This window comes from Sardina pilchardus, chromosome 4 (genome assembly GCF_963854185.1).
Source record: "Sardina pilchardus chromosome 4, fSarPil1.1, whole genome shotgun sequence".
NCBI lineage: Eukaryota > Metazoa > Chordata > Actinopteri > Clupeiformes > Clupeidae > Sardina > Sardina pilchardus.
Window position 1 is genome coordinate 25,848,601 of NC_084997.1, and position 25,580 is coordinate 25,874,180.

General features: G+C 38.1%; 1 protein-coding gene across 1 annotated transcript in view; it reads left to right on the forward strand.

The window, feature by feature from the left end:
- Nucleotides 1–11,386, forward strand: part of LOC134078914 (uncharacterized) — a 50,029-nt gene extending 38,643 nt beyond the window's left edge. Inside the window, exons 2-6 of the mRNA XM_062535080.1 lie at nucleotides 9,213–9,335; nucleotides 9,456–9,524; nucleotides 9,628–9,724; nucleotides 9,941–10,359; nucleotides 11,306–11,386. Coding sequence (XP_062391064.1) covers nucleotides 9,213–9,335; nucleotides 9,456–9,524; nucleotides 9,628–9,724; nucleotides 9,941–10,359; nucleotides 11,306–11,386 — 789 coding nt within the window. The remainder of the gene's footprint in view (nucleotides 1–9,212; nucleotides 9,336–9,455; nucleotides 9,525–9,627; nucleotides 9,725–9,940; nucleotides 10,360–11,305) is intronic.
- The last annotated feature ends 14,194 nt before the right edge of the window (nucleotides 11,387–25,580 follow it).

Genomic DNA, 25,580 nt, shown 5'->3' on the forward strand with positions numbered 1-25,580 from the left:
ACTTTTATTTTGAAACAGTTGTGGACAGAGGAAACAGTTTAACAGGATATGTGTAGTCTTCAGAGAGATTGTATGCTTAAAGCCTGAGAGAAACTGACAGTTGGTGCCCAGGTGGCTGGCCACCTGGCGTAAGATTCTAATTGCTGCCGTGATGTCATAATGAGCAATGTTAAGTCTATGGGGGAAATTGTAATAGTTTTTAACTAATAGTTTAAAAAGTATAAAAGTTACAAAGTTGAAAAATACAAAGCACATATGGCATAAGCAAGACCTACGCAACAAAGTTTGAATGAAGTTTCTACGTTAAATGGTTGAAGCTGAATTGCGAGCGTTAGAAGAAGAAGTTTAACTAGAAATGCAATTCCAAGGAATTACCAGTGCATGAAAATGCAAAAAAAAATAGATAATGTAGATATGGTTGCTAAGGTGTAGCTAGGATAAACTTGGTGGTTGCATAGTTTACAGAGAGTTGATAGTGTGAAGGTAGACAGTTTAAAGATGAAACATTCCAGCTCTAACTTAACTAATGATTTCTATTCATGTTAAAATGTTGATTAGCTAACTTAGGTAATGATTTCTAGCAGTTACGCTAAAAATGCTAATTATGCTAGCAATGATAACTTTTCTAACAATGCTAACCAGGTTGATTAGCTAACTTAACCGATGATTTCTAGCAGTAATGCTAAAAATGCTAACTATGCTAACAATGCTAAATTAGCTAATAATGCTAACCAGGTTGATTAGCTAACTTAGTTGATGATTTTTTGCAGTTATGCTAAAAATGCTAACTATGCTAACCATGCTAACTAGCTAACTTGCTAGTGAGGACTTTTATTTTGAAACATTTGTTGCTAGGGTATCCATGGTGGCCACTATCAAGAAACAAGAAGTTACTGCAGTATAATCATGTTGGTTGCTATGGAAACGGTCATAAACACTTAATTTTAATGGTTGCTATGTTGGTTGCTAGGTACATTGAGGTTTCATGTAGTTGACTGGAGGCATAGTGGATGATAACTGAAAGTTGGAATGGTTGAACAGTTCAATAGTTGAGTAGTTTCAATGGTTAAATGATTTGATAGTGTATAATTGCAGTGAGGACTTTTACTTTGAAACAGTTGTGGACAGAGGAAACAGTTAACAGGATATGTAGTCTTCTGAGAGACTGTATGCTTAAAGCCAGAGAAACTGACAGTTGGTGCCCAGGTGGCCGGCCACCTGGCGTAAGATTCTAATTGCTGCCGTGATGTCATAATGAGCAATGTTAAGTCTATGGGGGAAATTGTAATAGTTTTTAACTAATAGTTTAAAAAGAATAAAAGTTACAATGTTGAAAAGTACAAAGCCCACATCGCGTAAGTAAGACCTACGCAACAAAATTTGAATGGAGTTTCTACGTTAAGCGGTTGAAGCTGAATTGCGTGCGTTAGAAGAAGAATAATAAGAAGAAGCAGAAGACCGAGGAAGAACAGTACAGTGCATTTTCATGCACTGTAATAATAAGAAGCCTAGGAAGAACAGTACAGTGCATTTTCATGCACTGTAATAATAAGAAACCTAGGAAGAACAATATAGTGCATTTTCATGCACTATAACTAGAAATGCAATTCCAAGGAATTACCAGTGCATGAAAATGCAAAAATATATAGATAGATAATGTAGATATGGTTACTAAGGTGTAGCTAGGGTAAACATGGTGGTTGCATAGTTTAAAGACAGTTGATGTGTGAAGTTAGACAGTTTAAAGCTTAAACATTCCAGTTGTAACTTAACTAATGATTTCTAAAAGGTATGTTAAAATGTTATCTAACTATGTTAACAATGATAACCAGGTTGATTGGTTTACTTAGCTAATGATTTATAACAGTTATGGTAAAAACGCTAACAATAATAACAATGTTAACTATGTTAACAATGTTAACCAGGTTGATTAGCTAACCTAGCTAATGATTTCTATCAGTTATGCTAAAAATGCTAACTATGCTAACAGTGCTAACTATGCAAACCAGGTTGATTAGCTAACTTAGCTAATCATTTCTAACAGTTATGCTAACAATGCTAACTATGTTAACAATGCTAACTAGGTTGATTAGCTAACTTAGCTAATCATTTCTAGCAGCTATGCTAAAAATGCTAACTATGTTAACAATGCTAACTATGCTAACCATGCTAACTAGGTTGATTAGCTAACTTAGCTAATCATTTCTAGCAGCTATGCTAAAAATGCTAAATATGCTAACAATGCTAACCATGCTAACTAGCTAACTTGCTACTGAGGACTTCTATTTTGAAACATTTGTTGATAGGGTATCCATGGCTGCCACTATCGGGAATAAAGAAGTTACTGTAGTAAAATCATGTTGGTTGCTATGGAAACGGTCATAAACGCTTGATTTTAATGGTTGCTATGTTGGTTGCTAGGTACATGGAGGTCTCATGTAGTTGACTGGAGGCATAGTTGATGATAACTGACAGTTGGAATGGTTGAACAGTTAAATAGTTGAGTAGTTTCAATGGTTAAATGATTTAATAGTGTATTATTGCAGTGAGAACTTTTATTTTGAAACAGTTTTGGAAAGAGGAAACAGTTAACAGGATATGTAGTCTTCACAGAGAGATTGTATGCTTAAAGCCTGAGAGAGAGAGAGAGAGAGCTGCTGCAGGTGGGGCTGGCCACCTGGCATAAGATTCTAATTGCTTAACGATCCGACTGTGATGTCATAGAGGCCAATGTTAAGTCTATGGGGAAATTTTTAATAGTTTTTAATTTTTAGTTTAAAAAGTATAAAAGTTACAAAGTTGAAAAATACATAGCAGCATGCCCCTATTGAAGACCTACGTTGCAACGTTTGAATGAAGTTTCTAGGTTAAACGGTTCAAGCTGAATAGAAAAAATGAATTTGATCAGCGGAATAATAATAAGAAGAAGCCTAGGAAGAACAGTACAGTGCATTTCCATGCACTGTAACTAGAAATGCAATTCCAAGGAATTACCAGTGCATGAAAATGCAAAAAAGATAGATAATGTAGATATGGTTACTAAGGTGTAGCTAGGGTAAACATGGTGGTTGCATAGTTTACAGAGAGTTGATAGTGTGAAGGTAGACAGTTTAAAGTTGAAACATTCTCAGTTCTAACTTAACTAATGATTTCTATTCATGTTAAAATGTTGATTAGCTAACTTAGCTAATGATTTCTAGCAGTTGTGCTAAAAATGCTAATTATGCTAGCAATGCTAACTTTACTAACAATGCTAACCAGGTTGATTAGCTAACTTAACCGATGATTTCTAACAGTAATGCTAAAAATGCTAACTATGCTAACAATGCTAGATTTGCTAACAATGCTAACCAGGTTGATTAGCTAACTTAGTTGATGATTTTTTGCAGTTATGCTAAAAATGCTAGCTATGCTAACAATGCTAACCATGCTAACTAGATAACTTGCTAGTGAGGACTTTTATTTTGAAACATTTGTTGCTAGGGTATCCATGGTGGCCACTATCAGGAAACAAGAAGTTACTGCAGTATAATCATGTTGGTTGCTATGGAAACGGTCATAAACGCTTAATTTAAATGGTTGCTATGTTGGTTGCTAGGTACATGGAGGTTTCGTGTAGTTGACGATAACTTACAGTTGGAATGGTTGAACAGTTAAATAGTTTAGTAGTTTCAATGGTTAAATGATTTAATAGTGTATTATTGCAGTGAGGACTTTTATTTTGAAACAGTTGTGGACAGAGGAAACAGTTAACAGGATATGTAGTCTTCAGAGAGATTGTATGCTTATAGCCAGAGAAACTGACAGTTGATACAGGTGTAATCAATTTAACTGGCTAGTCTTAAGAGAGCCAGAGTGTATATTCTTGAAGCCTGAGACAGAGTAAATAATTTAAAAGTTGAATGTAGTCTAATTAATGTTGATAGACAGAGAGTTTAATGGATGTTGATAGACAGTTTAATGGGTGGATGAGTGAATGGTCTGAAGAAGATGAATGGATAGAAAGTTGGATGGAATGTGCCTTATATTCTTGTAGAATGGAGAGACACAGCTCACTACTGAGAGTAGTAGATACAGATACAGGTGTAATCAATTTAACTGGCTAGTCTTAAGAGAGCCAGAGTGTAGAGATACCTGAGCCTGAGACAGAGTAGATTGTTTAAAAGTTGAATGTAGATCGTCTAATTGATGTTGATAGGCAGACTGTTTAGAATGGGTGGATGAGTGAATGGTTTGAAGAAGATGAATGGATAGAAAGTTCGATGGAATTAGGAAGACTTATGTTGATACAGTTGATACAGGGGAACAGAAAATGTAGTCTCAAGAGCCTGAGAGAGAGAGAGAGCTGCTGCACCTGGACTGGCCACCTGGCGTAACATTCTAATTGCTGCCGTGATGTCATAATGAGCAATGTTAAGTCTATGGGAGAAATGGTAATAGTTTTTAACTAATAGTTTAAAAAGTATAAAAGTTACAAAGTTGAAAAATACAAAGCACATATGGCATAAGCAAGACCTACGCAACAAAGTTTGAATGACGTTTCTACGTTAAACGATTCAAGCTGAATTGCGAGCGTTAGAAGAAGAAAAATAAGAAGAATACTAGGAAGAACAGTACAGTGCATTTTCATGCACTGTAATAAGAAGAAGATGCCCAGGAAGAACAGAACAGTGCATTTGCATGCACTGTAATAAGAAGAAGATGCCCAGGAAGAACAGAACAGTGCATTTGCATGCACTGTAATAATAATAAGAAGATGCCCAGGAAGAACAGAACAGTGCATTTGCATGCACTGTAATAATAACTAGAAATGCAATTCCAAGGAATTACCAGTGCATGAAAATGCAAAAAAAAAATTATAGATAGATAATGTAGATATGGTTACTAAGGTGTAGCTAGGGTAAACATAGTGGTTGCAAAGTTTAAAGAGAGTTGATAGTGTTAAGATAGACATGTTAAAGCTTAAACATTCCTGTTCTAACTTAACTAATGATTTCTAACAGGTATTCTAAAATGTTAACTATGCTAACAATGATAACCAGGTTGACTGATTTACTTGGCTAATGATTTCTAACAGTTATTGTAAAAATGATAGCTATGTTAACAATGCTAACCAGGTTGATAAGCTAACTTAGCTGATGATTTCTAACAATAATGCTAAAAATGTTAACTATGCTAACAATGCTGACTATGCTAACAATGCTAACCAAGTTGATTAGCTAACTTAGCTAATCATGTTTAGCAGTTATGCTAAAAATGCTAACAATGCTAACTATGGTAACAATGCTAACCAGGTTGATAAACTAACTTAGCTAATAATTTTTAGCAGTTATGCTAAAAATGCTAACTATGCTAACTAGCTAACTTACTACTGAGGACTTCTATTTTGAAACATTTGTTGATAGGGTATCCATGGCTGCCACTATCAGGAATAAAAAAGTTACTGTAGTAAAATTATGTTAGTTGCTGTGGAAACGGTCATAAACGCTTAATTTTAATGGTTGCTATGTTCGTTGCTAGGTACATGGAGGTCTCATGTAGTTGACTGGAGGCATAGTTGAAGATAACTGACAGTTGGAATGGTTGAACAAATAGTTGAATAGTTTCAATGGTTAAATGATTTAATAGTGTATTATTGCAGTGATGACTTTTATTTTGAAACAGTTGTGGAAAGAGAGTTTAACAGGATATGTAGTCTTCACAGAGAGATTGTATGCTTAAAGCCTGAGAGAGAGAGGGCTGCTGCAGGTGGGGCTGGCCACCTGGCATAAGATTCTAATTGCTGATCCGATTGTGATGTCATAGAGGCCAATGTTAAGTCTATGGGGAAATTTGTAATAGTTTTTAATTTATAGTTTAAAAAGTATAAAAGTTACAAAGTTGAAAAATACATAGCAGCATTCCCCTATTTAAGACCTACGTTGCGACGTTTGAATGAAGTTTCTAAGTTAAACGGTTCAAGGTGAATAGAAAAAATGAATTTGATCAGCGGAACAATAATAACTAGAAATGCAATTCCAAGGAATTACCAGTGCATGAAAATGCAAAAAAAATATAGATAGATAATGTAGATATGGCTACTAAGGTATAGCTAGGGTAAACATGGTGGTTGCATAGTTTAAAGAGAGTTGATAGTGTTTAGGTAGACATTTTAAAGCTTAAACATTCCTGTTCTAACTTAACTAATGATTTCTAAAAGGTATTTTAAAATGTTAACTATGCTAACAATGATAACCAGGTTGATTGGTTTACTTGGCTAATGATTTCTAGCAGTAATGCTAAAAATGTTAACTATGCTAACAATGCTAACTATGCTAACAATGCTAACCACGTTGATTAGCTAACTTAGCTAATCATTTTTAGCAGTTATGCTAAAACTGCTAACAATGCTAACAATGTTAACTATGCTAACAATGCTAACCAGGTTGATCAGCTAACTTAGCTAATCATTTTTAGCAGTTATGTTAAAAATGCTAACTATGCTAACAATGTTAACTATGCTAACCATGCTAACTAGCTAACTTGGTACTGAGGACTTTTATTTTGAAACATTTGTTGATGGGGTATCCATGGCTGCCACTATCAGGAATAAAGAAGTTACTGTAGTAAAATCATGTTGGTTGCTATGGAAACGGTCATAAACGCTTAATTTTGATGGTTGCTATGTTGGTTGCTAGGTGCATGGAGGTCTCATGTAGTTGACTGGAGGCATAGTTGATGATAACTGACAGTTGGAATGGTTGAACAGTTAAATAGTTGAGTAGTTTCAATGGTTAAATGATTTAATAGTGTATTATTGCAGTGAAGACTTTTATTTTGAAACAGTTGTGGAAAGAGGAAACAGTTAACAGGATATGTAGTCTTCACAGAGAGATTGTATGCTTAAAGCCTGAGAGAGAGAGGGCTGCTGCAGGTGGGGCTGGCCACCTGGCATAAGATTCTAATTGCTTAATGATCCGATTGTGATGTCATAGAGGCCAATGTTAAGTCTATGGGGAAATTTGTAATAGTTTTTAATTTATAGTTTAAAAAGTATAAAAGTTACAAAGTTGAAAAATACTTAGCAGCCTTCCCCTATTTAAGACCTACGTTGCGACGTTTGAATGAAGTTTCTAAGTTAAACGGTTCAAGCTGAATAGAAAAAATGAATTTGATCAGCGGAATAATAATAAGAAGAAGAAGAAGCCTTGGAAGAACAGTACAGTGCATTTTCATGCACTGTAACTAGAAATGCAATTCCAAGGAATTACCAGTGCATGAAAATGCAAAAATAGATAATGTAGATATGGTTACTAAGGTGTAGCTAGGGTAAACATGGTGGTTGCATAGTTTACAGAGAGTTGACAGTGTGAAGGTAGACAGTTTGTTGAAACATTCCAGTTCTAACTTAACTAATGATTTCTATTCATGTTAAAATGTTAACTATGGTAACAATGATAACCAGGTTGATTGGTTAACTTAGCTACTGATTTCTTGCAGTTATGGTAAAAATGTTAACTATACTAACTATGCTCACTGTGCTAACCAGGTTGATTAGCTAACTTAACTAATAATTTCTAGCAGTTATGCTAAAAATGCTAACTATGCTAGCAATGCTAACTATGGATACAATGCTAACTTTACTAACAATGCTAACCAGGTTGATTAGCTAACTTAACCGATGATTTCTAACAATACTGTTAAAAATGCAAACTATGCTAAATTTGGTAACAATGTTAACCAGGTTGGTTAGCTAACTTAGTCGATGATTTTTTGCAGTTATGCTAAAAATGCTAACTATGCTAACCAGGTTGATTAGCTAACTTAGCTAATCATTTCTAGAAGTTATGCTAAAAATGCTAACCATGCTAACTAGCTAACTTGCAATTGAGGACTTTTATTTTGAAACATTTGTTGCTAGGGTATCCATGGTGGCCACTATCAGGAAACAAGAAGTTACTGCAGTACAATCATGTTGGTTGCTATGGAAACGTTCATAAACGCTTAATTTTGATGGTTGCTATGTTGGTTGCTAGGTACATGGAGGTCTCATGTAGTTGACTGGAGGCATAGTTGATGATAACTGACAGTTGGAATGGTTCAACAGTTAAATAGTTGAGTAGTTTCAATGGTTAAATGATTTAATAGGCTATTATCACGCTGAAACGTAGTACTTCCGCTCTCAGTGATGTTTGTGGAGTACGACTTCCGGAATATTCGCCCATGATGAACCTATGATGGACGAACCGAAGTATACGGAATCACTGGTAAATTTACCTAAAATTACTTTTTCAGACGTGCACAAGATCATTGAACAACACTCTCTTAAGTAGGGTTCAGACCAAAGCGTCCCGACGAGACGAGCCGCGACGTTCTAAAACCTTGCGACTGCGACTCAACGTGTTTAATGCTCTGCGACGGCTTGCGACTGCTTGCAACTACGTGCAACTTCTAATTTACACCGCTGCAACTCCGTCTCGTCGCGTCGGGAATCTTCGGTGTGAATTGGGCTTTACAGCCCGCTCCAAAGTGGACAAGGGGTACAGTTTTTTTTTCGAAAAATTCATATACAACTATGAAGGTGAGTGCAGTTAACACAACGTTAGATTAGAAAGGATAGCTAATGCTAATGTCAGTTTGGCGTCAGCTCAGATGTTCGTGTGGATATAAGGTGTTTAACCTACCCTAATAAAAGTAAGATTATTCGTTTTAAAATGAGGCTGAGACAATTCACCCATTTCATTTGTATTCTGATAGGATAGGAAGAACGTTAGTCTCAGTCAGTCCCAGCTAACTCATAAGGTCCGAGATCCCTAAGTGCCTTGGATCTTTAAGAGCTAGCTAACGTCAGCATATGAGTGTCCCTTTTGCTAGAATGAACATGTATACCGGTATGGCAAATACAAAGTATATGCATTAATTATTGTTTTGTCCACCAGTGTCCAACATCTTTGACAGGAAGGTTGCGGTCAGGTCTAGGTGTTACAGGTCAATGAAGAAGCGAGAACAGCCCCACTATTTGCAGGTTATATTAGGAAGCTAAGGCATAGACAAGAAGTTAACTCCCTCCACTGTTGCACATGTCCAATATGAAATTATTATAATAATGTAACTTTGCATTTAAATTCTTTAATATCTTTCATAATAACTTTTTTAACTGTCCCACCACCACTCCACCCAAGATATCACACATGAGGAGGAACTGACATCCTTGTATCCTTGTATTAATGTAGATTGTTTTCCAAGCTGATGCAGCTGAACTTGAAGAAACCTCATGCAGCTGTACAGCAGGCAAGGTTCTGTGCAACCATCTAGTGGCCTTGCTGTTCCAGAGTGCCCATTACAGCATGTTGCAGGTGAGGTTTGGGCTGATGTTTGCTAGTTGATTGGAATGACACTGATTCTAGAGGTCTACCTTTGATTGTTAACAAGCATATCCTCAATCCCGGTTTGCTCTTCTATCTCTTGTTCTGCAGGTGAGAGCTGTGCCACCACCTGTGTCCTGCACAAGCTCCCTTCAAACATGGCACCGACCAAGGACCAAGGTAAAATTGGAGTCGCCACTCTGCTTGGCTACTCTGAGCTGTGTGTTTACACTGTTACAAGCAAGATACTATTACAATCAAGGCTACTTAATATCATTCCCAGGGTATCCATGCAGAGCCGGTTCAGGACCTGGTTGTTAGAAGACCAAAGCCATCCGCCAGGAGTGTATGCAAATCAACACTCTATCAAGCATACACTGGTAATGCTACTACTGTAACTAATATGATACAATTATGTATTCTACAGCAGCTAACAATATCTTGCCACTTCTTTTGTACACAAAGATTATGTAGCGAATATAACACTTTAGTGAACAATTCTCCAGAAAAGACTCTTGACATCAGAATTGAAAAGTAAAACAAGCTGCAAGAGATGTGTGGATAATTAACACTTACTGTTTTACATTTTGTTTCAGGATCCCTCCCTGACCCACAAGTCTTGTCTCTTGGGACGGGACTGAAAAACCTCAGGCCCCAACCACTAATATCCTCAGTGCTGCATGGCTTGTCTCAACTCTCCATGGTCGACTCCAGGTGTGGACCTGTGCCGCGAGGTTCACCCCTGTCCTACCAGTGTCCTCCTGTGGTCAAACACGGAGATTGCGTCCAACACCCAGATGCACCAACATTCCCTAAACTGCCTTTAGAGGGATCAACATTTAGCACTACTTTTCCAAACTTTGACCCAAACTCCCAACAGTTTCTCCATTTAGACAGCTTAACTGTGACACACGAGATGGCAGCTGAGAGAGAGGAGCAGACACGTGAGCAGTCTGAGTGCCCATTATGGCAAGCTTTACGCAAGCCTAGAGTGACAGCTAGTAGGTTCTATGAGGTTAGCCACGTGAAAGGGTCGTCTTCTGGTGAGTCCCTGGCTGGGCGGATACTTAAAGGAATACGCCACCCAAAAATGAAATTAAGCTAGTCTCGGTCACCCCCAGAGTTAGAACAGTGAAAAAAACCCGGTTAAAATCCGTCCGGGCATTCTCCTGCTTTGGGAGCAGCGATGTTAGCTTTAGCTTAGAACAGTTGCTGTAGATGAAGGGTGTCAGTGAGCACGTCCTCCAAAAAGTGACCGAGACGTCTACATTTTTTCCTAAATATATCTTGGGAGCCGTGTGTTCAAAACGAGTACAAATCATAATGCAAAATCGAACGAGACTATTACCTGGGCAGATCTTTACTTGGAACTATTTTCAGCCTCATCGCCGACGAAGCACCGCTAGCTATAGGCGCAAAGTTCTCACGTAGCAGTCTTGTAAACTCCCAACTAGATTCGACTGGAACTTCACAAGTGGTGCTACGTGAGAACTTTGCGCCTAGCTAGCGGTGCTTCGTCGGCGATGAGGCTGAAAATAGTTCCAAGTAAAGATCTGCCCAGGTAATAGTCTCGTTCGATTTTGCGTTATGATTTGTACTCGTTTTGAACACACGGCTCCCAAGATATATTTAGAAAGAAATGTAGACGTCTCGGTCACTTTTTGGAGGACGTGCTCACTGACACCCTTCATCTACAGCAACTGTTCTAAGCTAAAGCTAACATCGCTGCTCCCAAAGCAGGAGAATGCCCGGACGGATTTTAACCGGGTTTTTTTCACTGTTCTAACTCTGGGGGTGACCGAGACTAGCTTAATTTCATTTTTGGGTGGCGTATTCCTTTAAGGGAGTTCGCCAAACTCCCGCAATGAAAAGGGGCCTTGATCGGGAGCCACAGGTGCTAGAACAATATTCAAAACACTTCAATGTTAATGTCTCACGCTGCGGATTTGTTATCCATCCAGATGCTCCTCACCTTGGGGCTAGCCCCGATGGAAAGGTATATGACCCAAGTGCCATTCCGTGTTTTGGGCTTGCTGAAGTGAAATGCCCAGACATCTCTAGCATTTCTGAGGCAGGACATGTCAAAATGGTGAATGGTCAGGCAAAACTGAAACAGAATCATAAATACCACTGGCAGGTTCAAGGCCAATTAGCAGTAACTGGATTAAGTTGGTGCGATTTCATAACAGACACTGAGAGAGACTTCACTGTCGAAAGAGTCTGGAGGGATGATGAAATGATAAAAGAAATGAAAAAGAAGGTGGACCTGTACTTCTTTGGTACATATATGAATGTGTATCTTCAGCAGAAAGTGAAATGAATTTAATGAATAAAGGAACTGAATGACTAAAGGTTTTTTTTTATTAATTCCCTTTTTTGAGTACATTGACATTGTACATCTACTACATCACATATTTACAATACTGTCAGGACAGACTGATCTTTAGAATTTATTATAGATGAAAGATGTATATATCTATATACACATCTCATGCAATATTTTCAGTATACAGTTAAATTCATGTGATCAGGGGAAACACTACTCAACAGGGATGTGGCCTTTTAAATCAAGTGGTCCCTGGAAGTTGGTCATCACACAACAAACCGTCCACAGCTGGTTGACTGTCCCAGACAAGGTAAGAGGGAGAGTGTGTTCCCAGATTCGGTATTCCTTGACCCTGCGTATTGCTCGTTCTACAAGGATTCGAAGTCGGGCAATTGCTTGTGTTTTCAGAGCATCCTCTTTAGTGAACTGTGCTGTGGTTAGAGATTAAATAAATTAATTTATATTATTTCAGTGAGTGACTTTAGTACTTTAACATGTTTGCACATCATATAGATTATTAGTTTTCATTTTAAATGTTAAATTTGAAATTTTATGCCTACCTGTCATCTTGAAGGGTGGCATAATCAGCGTTGCCCCACGGTCAGCTAGCAGCTTCTCGATGGTGAAGCCCTTGTCTGCCATGCAGCCGTCTCCTGGCTCCATTAAGTCGTGTAGTCCACTTCGTTCAGTCAGCTCTCGGTCAGAGATGGAGCCAGTGAAGAGACTTGAAACAAAAGTCACAGCACTACATGGGGCAATCCCAATTAAGCCCTTCAAGGTTGTCGTGTTTTTGTACGATGAGAAAACCTCTGACTGGAGAGTGAGGGATGATGGATTCTGACATCGCACCTCAGTGCAGTCAATGATTACCCGAACATCTGGACTGTACTGCACAAATTTACTTGGCATGGTGTTCCTGACTTGCTGTTTACTCATCCAGATGGGAAGAGAGCCAAGGAGCAGGTAAAGGTAGTTGGCCCACGTTATAATAACACGGGAGACTGTGGACACACTGACATGAAACATATCAGCCAGCACCTTCTCTTGCAAGCCTGCAGCAATTCGGCAGCAGAAAAGAAAAAACTCATCCACCAGTTGCAGTCTACGTGTTGGACTGGGAGAAAGGGGTTCAAATGTTTGTCCCTTTTTCTGAGCTTTTGACCAATAAACCAACATGGAGGCAGATGGTTGAATAGCCTCCCAGAAATGACAAAAAACCTCTCGTGACGTGAATCTTGTGTAAAAAAGAATGTCCTTGTCTGAAACACAGAATCTGTGAAAATGCACTTGACCCACTTTCAGCTGTGACAGCTCTGTTGTCAGCTCCTTGATTTGATCTTCCAATTGTTGTATGCGTGCAGCTGCAGCATCCAGTGCACCTGTATGAGATGAGAGAAAAAAAGTAAGACATCTGACTCAAATTTTGACTGACATACTGGAAGTAGTTTGGACCTCTAAGCTAAGTTACTTTTGTACTTGTGATGGAGCTTTTTAGAATCAGATTTTATTGGTCTAGTAATATGCAAGTATTTTAATTGCATACACAAGCAATTAAAATTTGACTTCGGTAGGTGTTAGGTGTTAGCTCTCAAAACAAAGTATGGACAAGTATACAATGGACAGTATACATTCCACACTGTGGTATTGTTAAAATGCTGGGATGTCATTAAGACTAAACATTGTGCTACGTATGGTTTAAGCATGGGCTACTGGTAGGTAATCATGAGGAGGTAAACAACACTGGCAAACACTGACATACCTGGTTTAGGAGCAGAATCGTAGTCATGCTCTGACATCCCCGAAGCGGCGGTCTCCTCCATCGCCTCTTCCTCTTCCTCATGTGGCAGGGGCTGCTCCAGAGGAATGTCGTCCACACAAATGTCATAGCCTAAGCGGGTTGATGCTCTTTCATAAGCGGACTCCCTTCTTGGCTGTCCCCAGTTGTTCCATTGAAAAAGCGAGGGCACAGACCCGATTTTCAGACGCTTTATGCGACCGCGTTTGGCAAAATTAGTCACGTCAGCTAACGCTAGCATACTAGCACTAGTGTAATCGGATTCAGCAAAGTGCCGGCTACAAACAAACGTGCTACCTTGCTTGATTTTAAAGTTAGGCCCTTCATCCCGGCGAACCGCTTTAATCCACTGCTTCCTTAGACTCACTTCAGTCGGGAAACCATGGAAACTTAGGTAGGGTTGGCGTTGTTTGTTGGATTTACAAAGTGGAACAGAGCAGTGACATCTAGATTTGGCTTGAGCCATTGTTGATTTGCGACGGAAGTGGAAATGCATAAAGTTAACCAATCGCGGCCATGACACCCGGAAGAGTGATAATCCCCTATAGTGTATTATTGCAGTGAGGACTTTTATTTTGAAACAGTTGTGGAAAGAGGAAACAGTTAACAGGATATCTAGTCTTCTGAGAGACTGTATGCTTACCCTGCGATCCATTTGTATCGTAAGTCACCCGCCCGAGTTGTAAAGTGTAAATTACCCAGCTTTCTTGCGGCATTTTACGGAGGAACGCCCCCTTTACCTCGGAGTACTTGCGAGTACCCCGAGTTGGGCTTACGACCTGTAAACAAACATGGCTGTGCCCATAGTCGAGATGAGATGACATGTGTTTTCTTTGTATTTGTACCGTGTTGGTCGTTTTAATGACAATGGAATGCTTTAACATACTAGATTGCATTGCTGCTTCAATCCGGCCACCAATTCATACATTTAACGGTCTTGCTGTGCGTGCAATACAATGTAATGATTTTTTTCCCAGCTGTTTTGCTAAAGAGGCTAGCACACAACAATAACAATGACTAGCTAGCCTGCTAATGCCCATCTAGCTCATTAGAAATGCGACAGCACTTGTTGAAATTGCCCAAAAATGTTTTTATTATTCATTCCCATTGACCATACCCAAAAAGGGAGAATGAGGGACATCTGCTTGTGTTCTAGACAAATGTACAGCACTAAGAGACAGTTGCTGCCCTGGTGGCATCCATCTTCTTTCCCAAAAGACTACAAACTCCAGCCTTCACGCTAGCCACTAATTCTCACATGTCGGGCGGGTAAACGTACGAGACTACCAACCCTGCCAACACTAAATGGAATGCACCATTAAAGCCAGAGAAACTGACAGTTGGTGCCCAGGTGGCCGGCCACCTGGCATAAGATTCTAATTGCTGCCGTGATGTCATAATGAGCAATGTTAAGTCTATGGGGAAATAGCTCAATGTTAAATCTATGGGGAAATCGTTTTTTAGTTCATAGTTTAAAAAGTATAAAAGTTACAAAGTTGAAAAATACAAAGCACACATGGCATAAGCGAGACCTACGCAACAAAGTTTGAATGAAGTTTCTACGTTAAACGGTTCAAGCTGAATTGCGCGCGTTAGAAGAAGAAAAATAAAGACTAGAAATGCAATTCCAAGGAATTACCAGTGCATGAAAATGCAAAAATAGATAGATAATGTAGATATGGTTAATACTAAGGTGTAGCTAGGGTAAACATGGTGGTTGCATAGTTTACAGAGAGTTGATAATGTGAAGGTAGACAGTTTAAAGATGAAACGTTCCAGTTCTAACTTAAAGGGATATTCCGCCATTTTTGGAAATACGCTAATTTTCCACCTTCCCTCGAGCAAAACAATCGATATTTACCTTGTTCCCGTTCATCCAGCCATTCTGTGAGTCTGGCGATACAACTTTTAGCTTCAGCCTAGCATAGATCATTGAATCGGATTAGACCATTAGCTTCTCGCCTGCTAGCTTCATGTTTAAAAGTGACTAAGATTTCTGGTAATTTTCCCATTTAAAACGTGTCTCCTCTCAAGTTAGAAAGTGCAATAAGACCAACTGAAAATGAAACCTGGCGTTTTTCTAGGCTGATTTGACATGGAACTACACTCTCATCTGGCGTAATAATCAAGGCAACTTGCAGCTACTGGCACTACTACTGCTTGTTGTCTATGGGGACTATTTTCAGATGCTGCGTAAGATATCACTGCGCCTATGGTACGTTTGCAAGTTGCCTTGATTATTACGCCAGATGAGAGTGTAGTTCCATGTCAAATCAGCCTAGAAAAACGCCAGGTTTCATTTTCAGTTGGTCTTATTGCACTTTCTAACTTGAGAGGAGACACGTTTTAAATGGGAAAATTACCAGAAATCTTAGTCACTTTTAAACATGAAGCTAGCAGGCGAGAAGCTAATGGTCTAATCCGATTCAATGATCTATGCTAGGCTGAAGCTAAAAGTTGTATCGCCAGACTCACAGAATGGCTGGATGAACGGGAACAAGGTAAATATCGATTGTTTTGCTCGAGGGGAGGTGGAAAATGAGCGTATTTCCAAAAATGGCGGAATATCCCTTTAACTAATGATTTCTATTCATGTTAAAATGTTGATTAGCTAACTTAGCTAATGATTTCTAGTAGTTACGCTAAAAATGCTTATTATGCTAACAATGCTAACCAGGTTGATTAGCTAACTTAGTTGATGATTTTTTGCAGTTATGCTAAAAATGCTAACTATGCTAACAATGCTAACTATGCTAACCATGGGGGTATTCCATCAACCTCGCTAAACAAGGCGGCGCTCAACAGAAATAGCCTGGCTTGAACTAGTGTAGACTTCCACTTGAAGCTAAAGCCGTTCCATTAACTCAAGTTAGCTGCATCTTGCCCTCGTTTATTCAAACGAGGCTAAAATCAGCTTCATGTCTGCTCGTGCACAAGGTAGAAAAGTAGACCAAAACCATAGATTGATGAAAAGAGGATGCATGTCGTAAAATTAAGGCAAACTAGAAGATTTCAGTTCGATTTACAAGCGCCATCTACAGGATTTTCATCGGAAGTAATCAAATTGAACACGAGAGAAAAAAATAGATACAGTAGTTGCCTAAAAAGGAGAATAACGAAATCGTAGGCCTACTGTAAATCGCTAAACAGTAATTATGATGGTTTGAATTGGGACTTTGATTGTCTTCACTCTGAACAAAACGAGTGAATAAGCAGGCTATTTAAACTCAAAACAACTTTGGCATAGGCTATTCAACAATAAAGATAACCTACGTTTGTAAATTAAAAGGGTTCACTCTGAAATATTTTTTCGGTGGTCATAAAATAAATTGGTAGCCTATTGTCCTGGGAGTATTGGGAGAAAACCTAGCCTATTGTCTCCCATAAGCATATAGTTCTGCCAAAGTGTTTGTGAAATATAATTAGCCTATCTGAAATGCAATATTGGCTTTCAATATGTCATTTCATATTTAATTTCTGTAATACAGTTGGTTTGATATCCGAACTACATGCATAATTAATTAGACTATATGCAGCGGTTTTAATTATTATAGCCTTTACAGAATTAGGCTATAGGCTGGCTTGCCGTGCATCGTATAGCACACTGACAGCCTGCCTACTGTCACTGAAGCTACTGTATATGACCCTTAATAATGATGCCTTTCATTAAAGAGTATAACTAAACATGGCAATATTAATGTGTTAACATAGTCTATGTAAATTCATCGCATGGGAACCGAACCCGAGAACACGCAAAACATGCCTCGATTGTTCTCCTGTCACGCTGCGCATGACACCACGAAAGACGTACGTTACGCATAGCCGCAAGATTCCTTGGACCACACACATATCAAGTTCAAACAATGTAAGTTGCATAATTTTCAGAAATTCATTTAAACTAGCGGATAGGTAGCCTTAATCAATGCTTGCAACACTGTCGGAAAAAAGGTTCTCCTTCTATTTTTTAAGTTGTAGGCTACAGGTGACGAAAGCACAGGTTGACGGAACCAACGGTTTGGGACTCGTTTTCCGACTGGTGTTTTTTATTTGCAACACAGATTAATTTAGCTCGGCAGTTAGCCTGCCACCGACCAGGTTAGTTCAGAAGCATATGTTACCCCAGCAACTCAGCTGAGATTCCTGTTAGCGGGAGTAATGGAACCGAGCTCTCTCTAAAATTAGCGAGGCTTATCAAAGTTAGCCGCGATTTACGGTTAGCTCGCTTGATGGAATACCCCCCATGCTAACTAGCTAACTTGCTAGTGAGGACTTTTATTTTGAAACATTTGTTGCTAGGGTCTCCATGGTGGCCATTATCATGAAACAAGAAGTTACTGCAGTATAATCATGTTGGTTGCTATGGAAACGGTCATAAACACTTAATTTTAATGGTTGCTATGTTGGTTGCTAGGTACATGGAGGTTTCATGTAGTTGACTGGAGGCATAGTGGATGATAACTGACAGTTGGAATGGTTGAACAGTTTAATAGTTGAGTAGTTTCAGTGGTTAAATGATTTAATAGTGTATTATTGCAGTGAGGACCTTTATTTTGAAACAGTTGTGGACAGAGGAAGTAGTGAAACAGGATCTGTAGTCTTAATGAGATTGTATGCTTAAAGCCTGAGACAGAAGGTGCCTCTCATATAGCGTTTACGCGTCCTCTCTCACTCCTCACTGATCTACATAAAGAATGATGGAGCGGCAACAATGGGATAGTCTAGCCCTTCTTCTATCTTTCTTTATGTAGATCATTGAGGATCGAGGAGCGAGGGAGGACATATAAACGCTGCTTGAGAGGGACCCACAGTAAATACTTTAAAAGTTGTATGTAGATAGTCTAATTAATGTTGATAGACAGAATGTTTAATGGATGTTGATAGGCAGATTGTTTAATAGATATTGATTGACAGTTTAATGGGTGGATGAGTGAATGGTCTGAAGAAGATGAATGGATAGAAGGTTGGATGGAATGTGCCTTATATTCTTGTTAAGAGAGACACTGATACAGCTCTCAGAGTAGTTGACACAGGTGTAATCAATTTAACTGGCTAGTCTTAAGAGAGCCAGAGTGTACTCTTAAAGCCTGAGACAGAGTAAATAATTTAAAAGTTGAATGTAGATAGTCTACATGTAATTAATGTTGATAGACAGAGAGTTTAATGGATGTTGATAGACAGATTGTTTAATAGATGTTGATAGACAGTTTAATGGGTGGATGAGTGAATGGTCTGAAGAAGATGAATGGATAGAATGTTGGATGGAATGTGCCTTATATTCTTGTAGAGTGGAGAGACACAGCTCTCTACTGAGAGTAGTGGATAGAGATACAGGTGTAATCAATTTAACTGGCTAGTCTTAAGAGCCAGAGTGTGTCCTTAAAGCCTGAGACAGAGTAGATTGTTTAAAAGTTGAATGTAGATCGTATAATTGATGTTGATAGGCAGACTGTTTAGAATGGGTGGGTGAGTGAATGGTTTGAAGAAGATGAATGGATAGAAAGATGGATGGAATTAGGAAGACTTATGTTGATACAGTTGACAGGGGAACAGAAAATGTAGTCTCAAGAGAGCCAGTGTGCCTGAGAGAGAGAGAGAGCTGCTGCACCTGGACTGGCCACCTGGCGTAACATTCTAATTGCTGCCGTGATGTCATAATGAGCAATGTTAAGTCTATGGGGATATAGCTCAATGTTAAATCTATGGGGAAATCGTTTTTTAATTCATAGTTTAAAAAGTATAAAAGTTACAAAGTTGAAAAATACAAAGCACACATGGCATAAGCGAGACCTACGCAACAAAGTTTGAATGAAGTTTCTACGTTAAACGGTCCAAGCTGAATTGCGTGCGTTAGAAGAAGAACTAGAAATGCAATTCCAAGGAATTACCAGTGCATGAAAATGCAAAAATGGATAGATAATGTAGATATGGTTACTAAGGTGTAGCTAGGATAAACATGGTGGTTGCATAGTTTACAGAGAGTTGATAGTGTGAAGGTAGACAGTTTAAAGATGAAACATTCCAGTTCTAACTTAACTAATGATTTCTATTCATGTTAAAATGTTGATTAGCTAACTTAGCTAATGATTTCTAGCAGTTACGCTAAAAATGCTAATTATGCCAGCAATGCTAACTTTACTAACAATGCTAACCAGGTTGATTCGCTAACTTAACCGATGATTTCTAGCAGTAATGCTAAAAATGTTAACTATGCTAACAATGCTAGATTTGCTAACAATGCTAACCAGGTTGATTAGCTAACTTAGTTGATGATTTTTTGCAGTTATGCTAAAAATGCTAACAATGCTAACCATGCTAACTTGCTAGTGAGGACTTTTATTTTGAAACATTTGTTGTTAGGGTATCCATGGTGGCCACTATCAGGAAACAAGAAGTTACTGCAGTATAATCATGTTGGTTGCTATGGAAATGGTCATAAACACTTAATTTTAATGGTTGCTATGTTGGTTGCTAGGTACATGGAGGTTTCATGTAGTTGACTGGAGGCATAGTGGATGATAACTGACAGTTGGAATGGTTGAACAGTTCAATAGTTGAGTAGTTTCAATGGTTAAATGATTTAATAGTGTATTATTGCAGTGAGGACTTTTATTTTGAAACAGTTGTGGACAGAGGAAACAGTTTAACAGGATATGTGTAGTCTTCAGAGAGATTGTATGCTTAAAACCTGAGAGAAACTGACAGTTGGTGCCCAGGTGGCCGGCCACCTGGCGTAAGATTCTAATTGCTGCCGTGATGTCATAATGAGCAATGTTAAGTCTATGGGGGGAATTGTAATAGTTTTTAACTAATAGTTTAAAAAGTATAAAAGTTACAAAGTTGAAAAATACAAAGCACACATGGCATAAGCAAGACCTACGTAACACAGTTTGAATGAAGTTTCTACGTTAAACGGTTCAAGCTGAATTGCGTGCGTTAGAAGAAGAATAATAAAAAGTTGAAGTTGAAGAAGCCTAGGAAGAACAGTACAGTGCATTTTCATGCACTGTAATAAAAAGCCTAGGAAGAACAGTACAGTGCATTTTCATGCACTGTAATAACTAGAAATGCAATTCCAAGGAATTACCAGTGCATGAAAATGCAAAAATAGATAGATAATGTAGATATGGTTACTAAGGTGTAGCTAGGGTAAACATGGTGGTTGCATAGTTTACAGAGAGTTGATAGTGTGAAGGTAGACAGTTAAAAGATGAAACATTCCAGTTCTAACTTAACTAATGATTTCTATTCATGTTAAAATGTTGATTAGCTAACTTAGCTAATGATTTCTAGCAGTTACGTTAAAAATGCTAATAATGTTAGCAATGCTAACTTTATTAACAATGCTAACCAGGTTGATTAGCTAACTTAACCGATGATTTCTAGCAGTAATGCTAAAAATGCTAACTATGCTAACAATGTTAAATTTGCTAACAATGCTAACCAGGTTGATTAGCTAACTTAGTTGATGATTTTTTGCAGTTATGCTAACAATGCTAACCATGCTAACTAGCTAACTTGCTAGTGAGGACTTTTATTTTGAAACATTTGTTGCTAGGGTTTCCATGGTGGCCACTATCAGGAAACAAGAAGTTACTGCAGTATAATCATGTTGGTTGCTATGGAAACGGTCATAAACACTTAATTTGAATGGTTGCTATGTTGGTTGCTAGGTACATGGAGGTTTCATGTAGTTGACTGGAGGCATAGTGGATGATAACTGACAGTTGGAATGGTTGAACAGTTCAATAGTTGAGTAGTTTCAATGGTTAAATTATTTAATAGTGTATTATTGCAGTGAGGACTTTTATTTTGAAACAGTTGTGGACATAGGAAACAGTTAACAGGATATGTAGTCTTCTGAGAGACTATATGCTTAAAGCCAGAGAAACTGACAGTTGGTGCCCAGGTGGCCGGCCACCTGGCGTAAGATTCTAATTGCTGCCGTGATGTCATAATGAGCAATGTTAAGTCTATGGGGGAAATGGTAATAGTTTTTAAGTAATAGTTTAAAAAGTATAAAAGTTACAAAGTTAAAAAATACAAAGCAGGCATGGCATAAGCAAGACCTACGCAACAACGTTTGAATGAAGTTTCTACGTTAAACGGTTGAAGCTGAATTGGCTGCGTTAGAAGAAGAAGTTTAATAACTAGAAATGCAATTCCAAGGAATTACCAGTGCATGAAAATGCAAAAATAGATAGATAATGTAGATATGGTTACTAAGGTGTAGCTAGGGTAAACATAGTTGTTGCATAGTTTACAGAGAGTTGATAGTGTGAAGGTAGACAGTTTAAAGATGAAACATTCCAGTTCTAACTAAACTAATGATTTCTATTCATGTTAAAATGTTGATTAGCTAACTTAGCTAATGATTTCTAGCAGTTACGTTAAAAATGCTAATTATTCTAGCAATGCTAACTTTACTAACAATGCTAACCAGGTTGATTAGCTAACTTAACCCATGATTTCTAGCAGTAATGCTAAAAATGCTAACTATGCTAACAATGCTAAATTTGCTAACAATGCTAACCAGGTTGATTAGCTAACTTAGTTGATGATTTTTTGCAGTTATGCTAAAAATGCTAACTATGCTAACAATGGTAACCATGCTAACTAGCTAACTTGCTAGTGAGGACTTTTATTTTGAAACATTTGTTGCTAGGGTATCCATGGTGGCCACTATCAGGAAACAAGAAGTTACTGCAGTATAATCATGTTGGTTGCTATGGAAACGGTCATAAACACTTAATTTTAATGGTTGCTATGTTGGTTGCTAGGTACATGGAGGTTTCATGTAGTTGACTGGAGGCATAGTGGATGATAACTGACAGTTGGAATGGTTGAACAGTTCAATAGTTGAGTAGTTTCAATGGTTAAATGATTTAATAGTGTATTATTGCAGTGAGGACTTTTATTTTGAAACAATTGTGGACAGAGGAAACAGTTTAACAGGATATGTGTAGTCTTCAGAGAGATTGTATGCTTAAAGCCTGAGAGAAACTGACAGTTGGTGCCCAGGTGGCTGACCAGCTGGGGTAACATTCTAATTGCTGCCGTGATGTCATAATGAGCAATGTTAAGTCTATGGGGGAAATTGTAATAGTTTTTAACTAATAGTTTAAAAAGTATAAAAGTTACAAAGTTGAAAAACACAAAGCACACATTGCGTAAGTAAGACCTACGCGACATAGTTTGAATGGAGTTTCTACGTTAAGCGGTTGAAGCTGAATTGCGTGCGTTAGAAGAAGAATAATAAGAAGTTGAAGCCTAGGAAGAACAGTACAGTGCATTTTCATGCACTGTAATAACTAGAAATGCAATTCCAAGGAATTACCAGTGCATGAAAATGCAGATATAGATAATGTAGATATGGTTACTAAGGTGTAGCTAGGGTAAACATGGTGGTTGCATAGTTTACAGAGAGTTGATAGTGTGAAGGTAGACAGTTAACCCTATAGACCCCAGCAAAATTCTAGAATGCTGCTGCTGCTTCCTGAGAATTTTGAGAAAAGATTAGTATTTTCAATATACTTAGAATAATGAAGAATATCTCAAATTGAGTTGAAAATGGAAAATTACAAGTTTATTTTATTTAAAAGATCAGAATCAGAACTTTTTAATGATATGTAATTGAATGGTTTTTAAATATATTATATTTGTCAAAAGGATTTCGAACAGTAAAAAATTGCAAATATATAGGCCTACTGTACATGGATTTAGTGTGAATAGGCCAGGGTATTGACATTCATTACATTTTCAATATTGAAATTGAATAAGTAGGTATAATATAATTATTTTAATTCTCATTCAACTGAAAAAGCAACAATTCCTGAACCATTTCAACCAACCCTCAATCTACAACATTCCATGAAATTCTTCATTCGATTGAGCATCACTGCTCCCACACACCAAATCCATCTAAAACAAACAAAACACTAACAGGGAAAGGGCTTTCCTTTTTGCTTTCTTTGTAGAAAGCAATCATTTTATGAGAAGAGGTCAGGTCTTCCTGTACAAGCAGGCCTCTCCAATGTAATTCCTCCACTCATCATGCCGTTGCTACCTCCATTTATCAATGGTTTCTTCCTCAACTGGCGACATCTGGCTTACTTTGGATTCCTTATAGGCCTAAGAGTATGTTTTATCCATATGAAGGAGGCTGCAGCTAAACTTGGGGACTCAGAAAAAAAGTCTAACCCACTACTGAACTAGAAACGTATCATTAACCATTTTACCCTTTTACCTTTAAGAATTTATTATCTCAGCTGCATTATTCAGTAGCACAAAGTACATTCATATTTACTTTATGCAACCCTGCCATAGCTATAGAGCACCTTCTGATAGCCTATAAGCCTAATTGCAAAATAAAATGAATATATAAATACTGAAATAACCAAAACAACGTGCATCTACGACGCACGTCCAATGACATCTCAGCTGCATTATTCAGTAGGCCTAGCACAAAGTACATTCATATTTACTTTGTGCAACCCTGCCATAGCTATACAACACCTTCTGATAGCCTATATAGCCTAAATAAATATATAAACACTGAAATACCAAAGCAACATGCAGCGACGCGAGCCAATCCCCGCCAGGCGCAGATAACGTTTTTGCCCGAGATAACGTTACTAGAAATGTCACTTGATGTTCATAAGCCATGCAATCCATGTAAGAGGAATACTTTGTGTACTAACAGTATAGTAAGACCTGGCATATATCCAGCCAGCTTTCTAGCGACCAACAAGTAGGCTAGGCTCACAAGTAAAATAAACATCTTCACGAAATCTGCGTTATCCTCAGAGCATCGTTTTGACAGGATAAATGTGCTTGCTAGCACCAAGCGGATTACCTCACCTATGGCTTGGACTAAAATCACTAGTACTTCACGATCTCCTGTGGTTACCAACAGATAAGGTAAATACTTTTCGTAATATTTGCTGTAGGCTATCATGTTTTATAGGGTAAGAGGCTACTGTGTAGGCTAACTTTGTTTTGAAAGACACCGGCGGCGGCGCACTAACACAAACTGTAGGCTCCATGAGTGAAGTTAGCGTAGCTATCCATAACTGCTGTAGATGCCAGAGTTGGCAACTACAGGTCGAAATAGGCTGTATGTTATCTGTCAACATTCATTTTATAACTTACATTAGTGTCGTTGTCATCTGACTCGAAAATGTCAGGCTCAGTTTCCATTTCAGGCTCAAGGCAGGGAAAACATACGTGACGTTTCGGTGCTGTAATTTTTCCGATCTGGCTTTCTGAGGTAACCTCGCGAGTGATAAGAGAAGGCTACAAAGTGGAATACTAAGCACTTTATAGCGGGAAATATTGAGAGTAAAATGTAACAAATTATATGGTATGATTGCCAATGTATCAAATAGCTTAGCAGTGATATGAATAGCTTAAATAGGATGACTACATTAGCCGGCTAGTCAAGAGAACCTCCGCTCTCTCTCTCTCATATCGTCCTTGACTGCAGCCAAGGCACATCATGTAATAACATGATAATATCTCAAAATAGTTCAATACAAACATATAGCTTTTAATATAACAATCTGTTAATTAAAGTTTAAAGAAGTATATTAGGTGTGTAGATCAAGTTCAGCAACAGCATTTCCAGTGTTTACATCCATGATTATATGCTGGCCGTCAGCGGCCGTCGCCGGCCGCTACAGGAGAATACAGAACGGCCGGCAGCGGCCGCTATGGGGTGTAGAGGGTTAAAAGATGAAACATTCCAGTTCTAACTTAACTAATGATTTCTATTCATGTTAAAATGTTGATTAGCTAACTTAGCTAATGATTTCTAGCAGTTACGTTAAAAATGCTAATAATGTTAGCAATGCTAACTTTATTAACAATGCTAACCAGGTTGATTAGCTAACTTAACCGATGATTTCTAGCAGTAATGCTAAAAATGCTAACTATGCTAACAATGTTAAATTTGCTAACAATGCTAACCAGGTTGATTAGCTAACTTAGTTGATGATTTTTTGCAGTTATGCTAAAAATGTTAACTATGCTAACAATGCTAACCATGCTAACTAGCTAACTTGCTAGTGAGGACTTTTATTTTGAAACATTTGTTGCTAGGGTTTCCATGGTGGCCACT